The sequence below is a fragment of the Tigriopus californicus genome, chromosome 3 (genome assembly GCF_007210705.1).
Source record: "Tigriopus californicus strain San Diego chromosome 3, Tcal_SD_v2.1, whole genome shotgun sequence".
NCBI lineage: Eukaryota > Metazoa > Arthropoda > Copepoda > Harpacticoida > Harpacticidae > Tigriopus > Tigriopus californicus.
The window spans coordinates 14,394,984-14,409,568 of record NC_081442.1 but is presented as its reverse complement, the minus strand read 5'-3'; the positions used below and the strand labels follow the sequence as shown (position 1 = coordinate 14,409,568).

The 14,585-nt window shown below is 41.3% G+C and overlaps 2 protein-coding genes across 2 annotated transcripts in view; both read right to left on the bottom strand.

Annotated features, from left to right (window-relative positions):
• LOC131878161 (synaptotagmin-7-like) overlaps window positions 1-7,459 on the bottom strand; it is a 52,100-nt gene extending 44,641 nt beyond the window's left edge. The window contains exon 1 of the mRNA XM_059224065.1: window positions 6,784-7,459. The gene's annotated coding sequence lies outside the window, so the exon portion shown is untranslated. The remainder of the gene's footprint in view (window positions 1-6,783) is intronic.
• Window positions 7,460-12,017: 4,558 nt separating this feature from the next.
• On the bottom strand, window positions 12,018-13,966 carry LOC131878163 (uncharacterized). The gene is made up of 4 exons (XM_059224068.1): window positions 13,772-13,966; window positions 13,439-13,693; window positions 12,763-13,176; window positions 12,018-12,632 (listed from the first exon to the last, which is right to left on the bottom strand). Exons 2-4 carry the CDS (start codon window positions 13,658-13,660, stop codon window positions 12,285-12,287), a joined length of 984 nt encoding a protein of 327 aa, XP_059080051.1. The 5' UTR covers window positions 13,661-13,693; window positions 13,772-13,966; the 3' UTR covers window positions 12,018-12,284.
• Between the last annotated feature and the right edge of the window lie 619 nt (window positions 13,967-14,585).

The following is a 14,585-nucleotide window of genomic DNA, read 5'->3' as shown; positions in this document are numbered from 1 at the left end:
AGGGACTGAAGTCTTTCCCCAAAACTTAAGTGCCTTTCACCAACAATGTTTCATGTAAAGCTCCGTGGCACCTTCTCGATCTTATTCAGCCCTGCTAGGGTCATCATGGCCCAAATGGGGGATGCATACTCCAAGTGGGGTTGAATTATATACATTTGCAAAATGATCCCTAGATTTGAAAGGTCGTCATATCCACCCGTGCGTCTGAAAAGCCTTGCACACTTTAGTCGGGATATGCTTTTCAAATTTTCCCCGGTTCTGAACAATTATCCCCAGATCTCTAATAGAGTTGACTACCTCTAGTGGATTTTGACGGTCATATAACCATAGAGGAAGCAACTCCTAGAGAGCGGGATGAGAGCTTGTCAGGTAGACTGGTTTTCAGTGCGAATGAATGTCAGCTGACCACCTGCTAAGGTATAGTTTCTGATTGCAGAGGCGCTGCTTTCCATCAGCTAGAGTGGCATTGTCCACGGGTTACCGATTCAGCTGCAGTGAAAAGCCACAACCCTAATCTGTAGTCCTTAATTTAAATTTGGTCACCCTAGACGCTCTTTTGCCGTTGCTCTTTAGAAGAACTAAGCCTGAGTAAAACAGTTGATATTCATGAATAAAAAAAAAGAAACCATATTGAGGCCGGTTACTCAGGAACCAAACCATGTATGTTTTCGATTTTAATCCTGCAATGACAAATGAGGCGGTTTTTAAAGGTTTTGTTGCGGACTTTTGCGCTACTGGGAGGGGAATTCCCATCAATTCAAAATGAAAAACTTATGTGTTTTACCTAACTAAATATTAATATATTATCTGATCCACCAACAAATTAGAGTTGGCGGATCTGACCAGCCCTTATTTGTAGGTTTGATCAGGGATTTTGGTCCAAAATATGTCAAAGTCTGACTTAAAAGATGCTATTAGATCAACACCTACGAAGCAAATTAAGGCACAGTAGGCAATTGAAGAACTCAAGCACTGAGCACATGTATAAGTTCGTAGAGATATCAGTGAAAGGAACCCTGATTGGCAATTACTTGACACAAATGAGGAAAAACTGGTATTTTGTGGAAATGCATTCCTCAGCTTTTAGACTCTGGGCCTTTGATTTTGAAATACAATCGATTTAAAATTGATCCTATTCGAAGAAAGAACTCACTTCGTTGCTAACAATGAATGCATTTAGAAAAGCGAAGAATGTCCTGGAGGTCTTTTTTCATCGGGAATATGAACAAACAATGCCGCTGCACAATTTTTCCTTGGGAAAAGTTTTTGCCGACAAAGAAAGCGGATCGCAACCGAACGTTTACTAGATTAATGAACAATGAAGGCCAGGTATCTTTTGACCAGTACATAGTACTATACAAAAGGGATTGGGCTCTCTCTCAAACCACGATATGTGAGACCACTGTGAAGGAACCAATTTTCTAGTTCATTTGTGGTCATTATTTGCTTCACAGGCTTCGATAGATCATCGGCGAATGACTGATTGCAAAAAGAGTCAACCAACTGGTTATTTGGTCATTTCGGGGACATTCACAAGAATGACGAGTGGATGCACGAACAACATTTTGAATTTACTACTCCCTACTTCTTCTTCTTCTTCTTGGGCCTCAATGGAGAAGATAAACAATGACACTTGAGGGAAAAGATCCATTTGTTGCAATTCGTGCTAGACTTGGTTTGACATACTAGAACAAAAACGTGACTCAGTCATCTTGGCAACAGACAAAAACTGGGTATGGAATGGACAACAGTTCTGCAATTTGCGAAAGAAACCACTTTCCAGTTGTACTCTGCCCTTTTTGCAATGTTTGCAATTGAAGGAACCTAAAAGTAGTGCTTGGTCACACTAAAGCAATCACAATAATACTGCATTTTCGTCCTCTTCACATGTAAGCTCACAACCCTTAGAATCGTTCAATAACAAATGTCAACAGAAGATAGCATTTTTGATAGTCTACTGGGCTCTGTCTTCTTTCATATTCTTTAGATTTGTTTCTCATTTTAGTTCTCAATCCTGGTCTATGATGCTTAGAAGGAAAATAACAACAAGGGATTCTCCTACCATCTCATCCTACCTGGTAGATGGCAGAGTAGAGCAACAATTTGTTTTATGGCCCATTCTTGAAAATTATTGAACTGAACTCAATTAGTTTTGAATCAGTGACACAATCCATGGCAGCATTAGACAGTTTACCCAAGCATTGGCTGACTTTCATTGCAAAGGGAATCATTAAAAGAAATTGGACCGCAAGCCATTCATGTTGATGGTATAAATGCTATTAAAATGAAATTGAACCTTCATTGTCACTGACTAACAGTAATAGTTAAAAGTGGGTGCCCAAATTGAGTTCATCCCCATTTATTTCCTCTACGTAAAGCTGTCAGGACAGGTCCAATGAGTTAGGCTATTATTTACTGAGGTAGCCAAACCAAGCTCATAATAATTAAACAATTACAAACAACGACAGAGAGAGCGTAAAAAGAGAACCCGAAGGTGAACTGGTGTGGCACTCTTGTATCAAAGAATAGGCACGTGAGCATAAATGTCCCTTAGGAGCTTTAATCAATTTGTGCAGACAATAAACAGTCTACTGGCATGAAATGAGATTCTCCCAACTGAATCCCTTCTGGAATGTTGTGAAAAACAAACATTTGATTGATCGTCAGGTTGAAGTCGGTTAAATGTTCAAAAGTGTAAGGACGACACCAAATAAAAAACGCAACTTGACTCGCCATGCATCCCATTTTACTTGATTTGACAAGGGCATACGTTCGAACCCTTGACACCAGAAATGTAATGAGCTGATGTCCAGCATAAGAGTGACGATCTTACCAGACACGCGATGATGAAGGATTTTTATTTGATAACCACAAAAGTGTAGCCTCAATCTACTTTCGCACTGATCCCACATCTCTGTCAGCAGTCAGCACCTGAATATCCCTGAAAATCCACCCGAGGAATAGTCCATAAGAATGGCAACCAAAACACCCTTTAACATGTCTATCATGAATCTTGAGCTTGTGTGTGTGGGGGGGGGGGGGGGGGGGATTTTCAATCATCCAATGCATGAATGTACTTGCTCATCTGCACATGTATTTTAGGCTCAGTAAAAATACACGTCACTGAACGCCAGCATGCCATTTCTTTTCTTGAATATGCCAACCAGAACGTTTTTTTATGGCAAATTTGATTGTAAAACAAAAGCTTCAAAATGAATTATTGGTCATATCAAAAGGAATGATGTTTTTTTCCACCCTTCGATATTTTACAACACCTTGAATATACTTCGCCTATTTGAGATCCAATCAGATCAGCAGGTTTGCAAGGTTCAATCTTAAAAGTGACTAAAAGAGAAAAGAGGTTTGGAGGATCTCTCGGGATCTTTGCGAATTCGATCGGTCCAATGACAAGTGCCGTAAAGTTCAAAAAATGTATTTCAATCCCTAAATATTTTTTCTCCACCATCCAGATTTTGACAGTTTCCAATGTCAAATTTGCCAGTAGCATTGGTAAATAACAGGAAATTCCAAAATATTTAAGTAAGCACATATGTTACAAAGTATATTCGTGCTAGATAAATTCATGACCAATTGGTTGCATAACCAGATTTTATGAACGTTTTGTCAGACTCTCAATGTATTCTTTTTTTTAAGGTTTGTACATACTGAAATGTCATTGACCAATATTTCAGTGATTTTTGCTTTTGGCAGACTCGATTTTGGTTAAAAGTCGTGAAAAAAATCAAGAAGCACAAACACTTGATTGGTTGATCAGCTTTTTGCCTCCACTCTACCACTCACGTGACCACGAGAGTTACCAAGTCAGAGCACGGACTGCTCGAGATGTGCAGTACACTGTGAATGGAAGGGACTTTTTTTAATCGCCCAAACCATTCACTTCCTTCAAAAGTTGCACTTTAGAGGATTGTAAGACCTTGTCGAATAGTTGAATTTGGCCAAATTTGGGTCCAAAACTTGTCTTAGGGAACTCAGGAGATAATGTAGTAAACACTGCATGAAATTCGAATTTTCGGTCTGCTCTTGGTCACCAAGATAAGCTTTGGACTGCATAACTTTAAAAGGAATCACTTTGCAAGTAAATGATTAGCAATTTCTCCAGATGTTGAAAAATTTGAACAAAGAATGTATTTTGCGGAGAGAAAGCAAAAAAGTAAAAACGCCCATGGATGTTCCCACTTAGGAAAAAAGCCCCGTGATAGTCCAATACTTCGCTAGAAGCGAAGAAGACGATGTCCAAAGAGGCATTGAAATGAGTTTGGAGAAAAAGCAGGCAGACCTGCCATTCCTAGGAGACAGGTGGATCTATCCGCAACACACTACAGCAACCACTGGCCAAATTCAGAAACTATTGGACAACTGGCATACTTTAAAACGGGATATCTGGCTTATGTTCTTGATGAACGTTGTCGATGTTATTCGGGTTGACAATTTTTGAGTAACCCAATTCAAGGTTGATCCTTAAACCAGATTCAATCCTGCATTTCCATCCAAGGTTCAAAGTAGCCTAGATTTACCTCGAAATTTTGGATACTTACGATTCCACAAAATAGTCCGTCGAGGTCTCAAAGAAAGATTCGTTTTGGCCAATATAATTTTTTGATAAAATGAAGACCAAGATGTACTCTCCAATGTTTTTTTTGACGCCATGCACTCTTTCTAGGGCATTTTGAAATTGAAGTATGAACATTAATCAGATGCTTTGAACAGCTTTTGAACCAGAGTTACACTTATCACAAATGCATTTTCCCTCATTTTGAGACATTTTGTGCGAATTTTTGTTCGGAGAATCATTTTAACAGAACATTTCAATCTAGGAGATAGTGTATTCATTTTCAAGTGGTGTAAGGGTGATACATTTCTACATGTGCATGATTCGTACAATCAGACTATTTTCTTTGAATGATTAATAAAATAATGTTAATTTTTACGCCTACAACTCATCGTAACCCAAAAATTCAAGGTCCAAAAATGGACATTTACTTAAGAATAATAAGCAATCACTTTGAAGCAAAAGTCCTTGTTATGTTATCGAATTTTGAGCAATGGTATTGATGTACATGTATCCAACTCATGTGCAAATATTTAGTATGTATATTACAAAAAGGACGGATGGTAATTTCCTTTACTGATTTCGGCGAAGGAAGACATGACTGCCTATCATGTTTGCCTCTCTGTTGGCCAAAACGATCGATATTGTCCAAGATTTGCTATTCTGTACTCCTAAGAAATCTTCATGGATGTTCAATGTTTCACAATTAAAGCCAAATCAAGAACATGATAAACGCTAATGTACTTTTCTAGATTGTTGTTTAGGTTAATGAATTCTTTCATTCCAACTCAAGAGTCAGAACCAAGCAAGTTTGGCCCTTTTAAAATTAAAACGTTGTACGTAGCCTCTGGCGAATTTCTCCGACAAAAAGCCGAAGGATGCTTGCATTCACCTCTTCAAAGAAATCTACCAAGTTTACAAAAGTTAAGACAAAGGGAATGAGTCTGAAAACGAAGTTCAAATCTGCCAGGTGGAACATCTTGGGGATGCCACTTTTACAAACAATAATGGGGGAGTAATTGGAATTTCAATAACAATTACCTACGTTCAGAAGAAAAGAACACCAAAAGAGATTTCCAGATTGTTCGGAGTCGCCTACAGCAATGGTTTAAGAGGAACAAAGTAGGTTCGTATTGGAAGAAGTCCACCAGAACTAAGACGTTTGCATTTGCAGAAGTCACTCTTTTCGTGCAAAACTGATTGAAGACTTCCATTGGTGTGGTTTCATTACTAGACAAACCCACTCGCATATTTCTATCACTCACAAAATAACGTCATTGTTCAAAGTTTCATCATTTCAGCATTGAATCATTTTTATTACTAAGGTAGCAGTTTCGTTTATAAAATGAAGAAAGCAAAATGAATTTGCAATTTTTTGAGAGATTGTGATATTCCTGCAATCTATAGAATTTTACAACAATAGCACATTCTTATCGGATGATTTCTTTGAGTTTAATTTGTCAAGGAGGGCGTTATCTAGCTCATTTCAAAAAGGCAATGAAGTTAAGTTCGTTTCAAGGTAGAAAAATTTGTGGATTTTAGTCAAACATGACTTTTGAAGATGAACTGGGCTTGTGAGAAAAACGAAAATCCACTAAGGTCAACCAAATCGGATTAAGATGTACATCTAGGCTTAAAGTAAGTCTCATGTCCTTTGTTATTTCATAAACAACTCCGGCTGTCATCCAACCATGTCAGCTGCCCAAATACAAAGATCGTGCAAAATTGCCTCCTTGTGACTCTCCTTTATAACCTTTAGACTCTCTGATCTTAATTTATTCGACGGTACATTTTGTCCAGTAATTAGGTTATACTTGATCATAACTTATTCGATAAATATAACATAATCATTTTTGCAGAGATTTTTCGTTTATTTAAAGGCAGTCCATAGGAGGTCCCTTCTTCCTTCAGTGGCATTGTCTCCACGCCTTTGTGTGGAGACTTTGCATTGCCGATATGAAAGCAACCTCAACAGATCTCATGATGTCACAAGTAAACGGTTGTAATAAGTAATAACCTTGCACTTCAATGGTACAAGTGGCAAGCGCCTCTTTGTCAAAACGTGCACTTCGGCCAGCCATTATTAGTACATACAGTATGTCAAGTGTCATTCATATTTTCGGGACCGACCGGATATGGCTGAACCGAATAGAAGAGACGACTCTTGAAGTAGTACATATGAAATGCACAACATACATATTCGGGGGCCTTACTCTGGTTGATCCATCATCCGGTCCACAGGGCGCACTTTCGTGGCACTGGAATTGTGAGTAATGCGACTTGGGAGTTTGTGTAGCTCAGGTGTTGTTACTCACAAGTCATTAATCACACGTTTCTAGGAGTACACTGCTTATTGTGCTTGTTTGTTACTGGTTTCCTCCTCACTCTTTGAACTCTTTTTGACAAGCGAGTAACGAGTGTCTAAGACCCTGTGAAGGGTCCCGAGTGGCACGACTAGCCTCAAAGATAGAAGGCGACAAGGATGATTCACTGCACATCACAAATCGCTCTGATCCCGTCCAAGGGTCTCATTTCAACACAAATAAGTAATTAAATAACTCGGTTTCCAAAGCCTTACTTTCTTGGTCCACTGGAAGGTGATGAAGATCAAAAAGGCCAGAAATGAACACGCTCGATTAACAAAACATTTCCTCTTGGCAAGAGGGGCTGATGATAATGATGGTGGTGGTGGTGGTGGTGGTGGTGGTAAAAGTGGTAGTAAAAAGTGGACGTAACACTAGGGTTGGCAATGGCTGTCAGAGCAACCACTACTTCAGAACCGAGCTGACTCAAGTAGCGTTTTCCAGCGTTTGAGATTCCAGTCAATCTCATTAAACGTTCGTCGCGCAACAGTTGCTCACTCACTCATTCACTCTCTCGCTCGGTCTTGCTTTCGGTTTTGCTTTCGGTCTCACTGGGTTGGGTTCCGTTCACTCTCGCGCTGCTTCGCCGTCCATTCCACTCGCTCCTTCTCTCAGCCAGGCTCAATCCGCAAGAGTTCGTTGCTATTGTGCCTGGTTCATGTGCCTTAATAGGGAAATCAACTACTGAGTTTGGTTTCGCAATCGAACTGTTGTCACCATGAAGCCACTGTGATCTGATGGCGGATCTCAAGAACCTCCTATGTTCCTAGGAGCTTCAATTCAGCGTCGGAAAGGAGTAAATCAAGCGACGATGAGATTTTCGATGATATTCCGAGACTTAATGATCAAGGAGGGAAGCCTCCCCCTCCCCTCCCTCATGCACTTCGCACCCATCCGAGGAAAACCAACTCAAGCTTGCGTCGACTTCTCGTTCCCATCGTGAATGGTTCATTCGTAGGTAATCAGTGGGAGGCTTCTCTTTCGAAAGAGTAGTTCTACCAGTATGTACTCTTCGTTTGTAGTTAATACACACAACATAGACTGTACGCACGTACATACACACACTGACGAGAGGAGAGACATGCGGCACACAATCAAGCCCCGAGGAAATGGAGTAAAGCAGATAGGAAAGAGAGTTATTGTCAAGGAGAAAAGGGCGGCCTTTCGATCCATTGGGTCCATGGACGAACGACATGCTGCTTTCGGTCGAGCCGAGCAATCAGAATGACGTTCACACGACCGAGATGGTGATGGTCATGGTGGTGGTGGTGGTGGTGGTGTTGGTAGGGCTCCTCTCTGAGAGAATCGTGAGGGTTTGCCACATACGAGTATGTGTAGTAAGTTGTGGTGTGCTTCACAAGGCAAAGGGCATGTCTTTTTTGTCGCAGAGTTTAGCCACTATTGCATATGTTCGATCAAGACTGAGAGAAGACTTACAGGCACCGGGAATACAAATGAATTGGTACCCAAGGGCTTGAAGGTCTGATCAAGTCCCGCTTTGGCTGGGCCATTGCCTCATCATCATCATCATGGTCTGTCTCATCATCGTCATAAGGAAAATTGTAACCAAACTTGAAATCGGAGTTCAACTCATTGTTTGGATCAGGGATCAAAATCGTTCGATGGGATCAAGTGTATCATGAACGACTCAAGGGTGGCATTTGTTGACATACTGGCATTATTCTCCCCAATTCTATTGTTCCTGGGCCAGAGTTTGTCCAAGATTGTAGAACCAAACATGTCACTTGTCCAGTTTCGATCTTGGGAGAGCATGAGCATTTTCCTCACGCACTTAGTAACCTGTTTTCACGAAGGCACTTACGAAGTGCCATAATCACTTATCGTCTTACCCCTATGATTGAGGAGATGAGCATGACATTTTGTATGAAAATTCAGTTTGACGGTGATTGACCAAGAGTCGTCCAAGGTCCATTTGAGTGAATATGACGTGCTTATTGGAGCGCATCACGTAAAACTGACAATCAGGTTTGCTGGGTTTGATATTTCTATTGAAAATTGAAGTTAGTCTTACGGACTATTGTAGTCAACGGCATGGGGTCCAATGCATCTTCATACGATGTTGCTTAACAGCCTTTGACTTGTTTTCTTAGAGGCTCATGATTGGTTCCCGAACAATATCATTTGGTTTCATTTGTTCTTTTTAGCCTGTGATTGAAACACCGTGAAAGCCCCGAGTTGCAGTGCCTTGAGACCAATTTCTTGTGCCCAGCAACCTAATCCGACTCCATGGAACCACAAGAACGTTTACCGTCATGAAGTGTAATGCATGGATGAAAGACCCACTTCTAGAACGACAATGTATGCTAAAGGCTAATGCCTAATGGCTAATGACGCAATGGAAACCTGAAATCGCTCCAACCCTTGAGAGGCACAATGTGCCTTTTCCTGGCCTTTGTGGACTCAGTGGAACAATGCGGCAGAAGCTAAAAATAGCATCTAAATCTCATTTGCATGCGCGTGGAAACGCAAAAATCTTCTATTCGATGCCAAACGTCAGCCTTTGGGATCAAATGGGCTTATATGTACGTACACCACATGAATACATAGAATAACAGTATGCGCAAAAATGTGTCATGATTAAGGACGGGCAAAATGTGCAAAATAGCAAAGAGTTTTACAGACAAAGTGGTGCAAAAAAATTAGCCTAAAAGGTGCACAAAAGGCCGAAAAGGCCGAAAAATGTAACAAAAGGTGCAACTAAAATAAAAAAGGGATGTTCAAATCTATTTTTCAAAGCAGTACACATCTGAAAAGCGCTCTTAAAAACCGAGTTTTGCCTCAATTTTAGATTAAATTGACACAACTTCCTTTTCATTCGGTGAAAGAATGCTTGCCCTTGCTGGATTTTCCCCCTTTTCCTAGCAGTAGATTTGCAACATTGATCTAACTGACAAAACTTGAGATGTTTCTTCCGAGATCCTCAAAAAGGAAAGATGGTTAGCCTGAAGTTGGTAAGTGAAGTACTTTTGGCTTGCACGATTAAATAATCGACGTAATTCTTTTCAATATTCAGCTTTTCTTGTCTTTATTAGGCGGCAGCCTTTGGTTTCAAACTTTGAAACCAATTCTAACGCCAAGAAAGTTCTAATTTCAACCAAAACAACAGTGTTAGGCCAAATGTGCAAAAAGAGGGCTAAATAAAAGTACGAAGGTGCAAATAAAGGTGAAAAGAGTAAATGTGTAAAATAGGGGTCTTAAGTGACAAAAATTCTTTTTGCACAATTTGTCCGTCCCTCATGACTCATGATGAGCGCCTTTGTTGAAGATCTGAAACTGTACTCAATGTGGGCTAGCTCATTTACAGTAGCTGAGTGGAGTGACGGTATCCAATTTGGTGGCCGAAATTGCCTTCAGTTGGCAGTTCATGGTGGTTTATTTTGAGGCCTTTTCGCCAGAAAACAAATTCCAAGGTTAGACAGAAGTGCATCCTCATTCATGTTCCAGCTCTCTTTGGATCCCAAGAAATGAAGCCACAAAGAAGGCATCTCCAATCCAGTCGAGTTTTGGAACAATGAGCTTCTGATATCAAGGAGTGGGTTTCTGGCGAGATAAGCTCCAAAGTTAGACCCAACACGAATCTGATGATACAAATCTAGAATACCCACTCAAGGTAATCCTGAAATCTATGGCGTCAATTTGAGTCACTGGCAGTAGGTCCAAATTTTTAATTGAAGCCACCAAAGTAACCCCACATACTCCATGCCATGGCTCATTTCTGGCACAGTGCATAAAACTGGTTTGCCTAAGTTGTCGGTCGTTCCTTTTGGTCTAACATTTGGGCCAACTATTAGGTGGGTCAGGCGATATTTTTATGGACCCACCCAAGAAAGAACTAACAGAAGCTAGACTAACGAGAATGAATGGGTAAGACACCAACCCGTTATTTGACGGGTTGAAAGTAAACTGGAGGAAAAAGTTTCAGTTCAGATTCGCGTCCAGAGGTGTCAGGATTCACTTGGTTATGTCTTGAGTCAATGTAAGAGGGAGTCGGGCAAATAACCCCCTTGGGCGTTGGGTCCAGAGCACAGTGCACCCGTTTCTTTGGGGGATTATTTTTGGATGAAGGGACATAATGGTCGAGAGTGACTTGCTCAAATATTCATTTTGTGTGTCTGAGTTTGGCGCAAGACGGATGAGCTCAAATGGCCTTGTTTTCTCCAAGCCAAATGCCATCAGACACCGCACTTATAGAGCTTGGAGCAATTACTTCCCCCGAACAACCTGAATGTCAAATGAGAGCCCAATTAAAAGGTTCGATTTCAATCCGGTTCTGCGCATTCGAGAGGGACCACAAAATTGTCCTTCGGATCACTTACTTCATTCTTCTCTCAAGCTTTTCAAATGGCAGACCCTTCATTTCGATACAAGTTTGTAGCTTTGGATTGGTCAGTTCCTTTCGGACAGTTTTTTGTCTTCCTCACTTGGAACATCAATTGGTCCCATCGAAAATATTCAAAATGATGATGGGGTGATTGATGCCACTTCATTGTGACTGAATTTTTAAACCAAACTTTTTGAAGACATTTTGAGACCCCAGGAGTACTAATTTTCACTATCGCTAATCTAATTGAAATACATTGTATTGTTTGACTTCTTCCACAAAAACACTTTTGCATGACAAACCTGAGCCTCTTTTGCTCTCACTTTCTTACTTTTATGCACAGTATGAGTATATTCTTTTGGGACAAGTGAACTGACAATAGCTTGTGAAAAAATGATATTTCCGCCAAAATATTCTCGAAATTTAGTGCCAGATTTTTTATGTTTGCGTGCTTTTTTTCCTCCTCCAAATGATGAAATCCTCTTTGAATTGCTTAAACGTTCTCTTCAAATTGTGATTTTTCATGGCTTTAACTTCATGCTTTCAAAATAGAAACTAGGAAAACCCACGGTGCTTTCTTCTCCTCCAGAAATTTCAAACTAAACCATCTGTTGGGCTTGTTGTCCTGGTGATTGGAACATGAGACCCACAACCATAAAATAGGCATTGGCATTCGCTAAAGTAATCTTAAATTGCCAGTGGTATTGAATACGTCTAAATGGGCTATTTTGGTACCATACAATTGAGGCGCATCTGTTATCGTTTATTTACAAGCGAAGCAACATCCATCCACTGACTTTTGTTCAGTAGATGTACGAATCCTATACGTATCCCCTGTCGTTTCATTCTAGCCCCTGGTTGTCACACCCTAAGTTGGCAAGTAACGGTGTACCCACTGAACCTACAAGTATACTGTGCTGTTGTTGTTGCTGTTGCTGTTGTTGTTGTGGTTAATGTGGCTGTTGTTGTTGTTGATGCCGTTACTGCCCCTCGAAAGGCAAGCATTCTTTCAATTCCTCTCAAGCCTGGAGATTCTTTGCTCAATATTTGTCATCTGGTTGTCAATCTGGTCCACTTTGTCATAGATGTAGCGTAAGTGTTGATGCACAGCATCGAGGCCTTGCTCATGGGTCTGGTCAACTGATTCCACTGGCTTGTTCCGGTCATTATTTCGCGATTGGATTGGATCTCGGCGTTGAAGAGCTTGAGGTGCGGCTTGGTTTGGATTTCGAAAGCCTCGATCTCCACGGAAACGAGCATAGACCGAGAAACGCGATTGGACCCCGTTCTGAGATTCGGTTTCTTCTCTCGATTCAGAGATCTGTGACTGGGTTTGGGTTGGAACAACCTGCACAACCTGGAATTAGACCATAGCTTTGGTAATCTCCCTCTGGTGCTGTGTGCCTCTCTAATCCTCTTGTGCTCTGCATTGCTGGGGTCTGTTTCCCAAGCACCAATTAGTTATTGAAAGGACCATGTTTATTTACCCTTTGTTGCTGCTGGCGCTGTGGTACCGCTTGCGAAGGTCGGGATTGGAACCGCCGTCTTGTTCCTCGCCTGTGCCTCACATCCAAGAACGAAGAAGCCTCGGACATTCCTTGAGTGTTGCCAACCATGCAGGTGTACCAACCCGAGTGTTCCTGGGACACTGAGGGAAAGTAGAGCATCAAGGGATCAAAAGCCAGGGCCATGTGCTTCAGTAGTTTACGACGGGTCTCGATTCCGCTCGATGGAACGCCTGGATTCTGCGCACTAAAGTACCACTCCACTCGGTCAATGAGACAAGAGTTCCGAGTGTCAAGTGGGCAAGAAAGTTTAAAAGGCTGCCCATGAGACGCCGTGATGTTCGGCCAGGGCGAGCTCAGCCTCGGAGGTCCACAGCCTCCACCAGTCGAAGATGCCTGGAAGAAGATGCGGGAGTGGAGAAATAAGCTAAGGTAATGACGCAATGGCTTAATCCTATTTGAAAACTTTTGCTTCGGAAATAGGCCTCCTTCGCTGACTAGGAAAGAAACGGAAACAAGCTCTTGTAAAACGACACTGTGGTAATGATTCTCTGTGGTCTATAATTAAACTAATCCCCGTCCATTGGGCCAATTATTGCATGTCTTCGATAAATACATACACCAAAATCTCCCTGGATAGGTTTTCCTCTTTACTCACAGCTAGTGGCTCAGGATCCGAGTCCGGAAACGCCCAAGGCATTGGAATGGGCTCAGGCCAAGGAGAGGCTTGAGGAAGGGCCTCAGGCTCGGCAAAAGCAAGGGGTAAAGGTTCAGCTTCAGGCAGTGCTACTGCCGCACAAAGAACTCCTTGTGTTCCCATGAACGCCAAAATAACCAGTGCAGGCCACCACTGGATTCCAGCGAGATGACGATGCTCCATGATCTTCTCCCGTTTCGTTTCTGAAGCTAGGGTCTGGAATCAGTCCATACATTATCCTTCCGTCTCTCGTTGGAAGATACATACTAATTTGAAGAGTTAAATAATGTTTACCTTGTTAAAACTTTGACTCCAAGGAAGTTAGGCATTAATTAAGTCAAAATGGTAGTAGATGTTCCAGAGCTGATACGGAGAGTCGATGAGCTTCGAGAGAATTGAGTGCGATGACATCGAGAATGTCTTTGCGACCTTGAACTTGTTCAATGGACGCCTCTAAAGTAGCCAGTGTCCCGCTCTTGTCCCGTGTCACAAACAGGATATTTAGTCATTCCAGTTTCAGCTTTTACGTTCATACATATGGCTTGTTCAACTGAGTTTCAAAGAACTGTCAAATTCTGGATTTGACAGGCATTTAAGGAGAACGTAAACAAGACGGAAAAACTTCAAGGCATGAGTTTTAAAATTCCCCCTGTGGGTTTAGATTTGAAAGGAAGCATCAGCATTGTGTGAGAATCGAGGTTGCGCATATCTTTTTGCGAGTTGCGAGCCACGAAAACACTCAAATTGGTACATTTGTGGAAGGCAATGCAAAAATGATTTTTCTCTCTCGAAACTGTTTTTGAAGTTCTTGACTTAGTGGATTGATCAATATTGGGCCAGTGATTGACACAGATCATAGCAGGGGTATAGAATTTTTTCTAACCATTTCAGTCAGGCTTGGACAAGTTTTTAACCAAAGTCCCTAATCAGCCCCATATGCAATGGTTAGTCGTCTTCAGAAGACCATATATTGTATGAATATAAAGTTTAACAAAAAAAAACACTTTTCCATCTTGAATTGTTGGGAAAGACATTCTCGGTGGTGATATGGAAATCCGCAAAAAATGTGCGGCTTGAAAAGTTACGAAAGGTATTCTTAAATGGACCC

Excerpts from the sequence above, each read along its gene's own strand:
- LOC131878163 (XM_059224068.1), bottom strand. The coding sequence starts at position 13,660 with ATGGAGCATCGTCATCTCGCTGGAATCCAGTGGTGGCCTGCACTGGTT. Across the intron at positions 13,177-13,438 it reads CGGATCCTGAGCCACTAGCT|GCATCTTCGACTGGTGGAGG; the intron begins GTGAGTAAAGAG and ends ATCTTCTTCCAG. Across the intron at positions 12,633-12,762 it reads AGCGCCAGCAGCAACAAAGG|GTTGTGCAGGTTGTTCCAAC; the intron begins GTAAATAAACAT and ends GTCTAATTCCAG.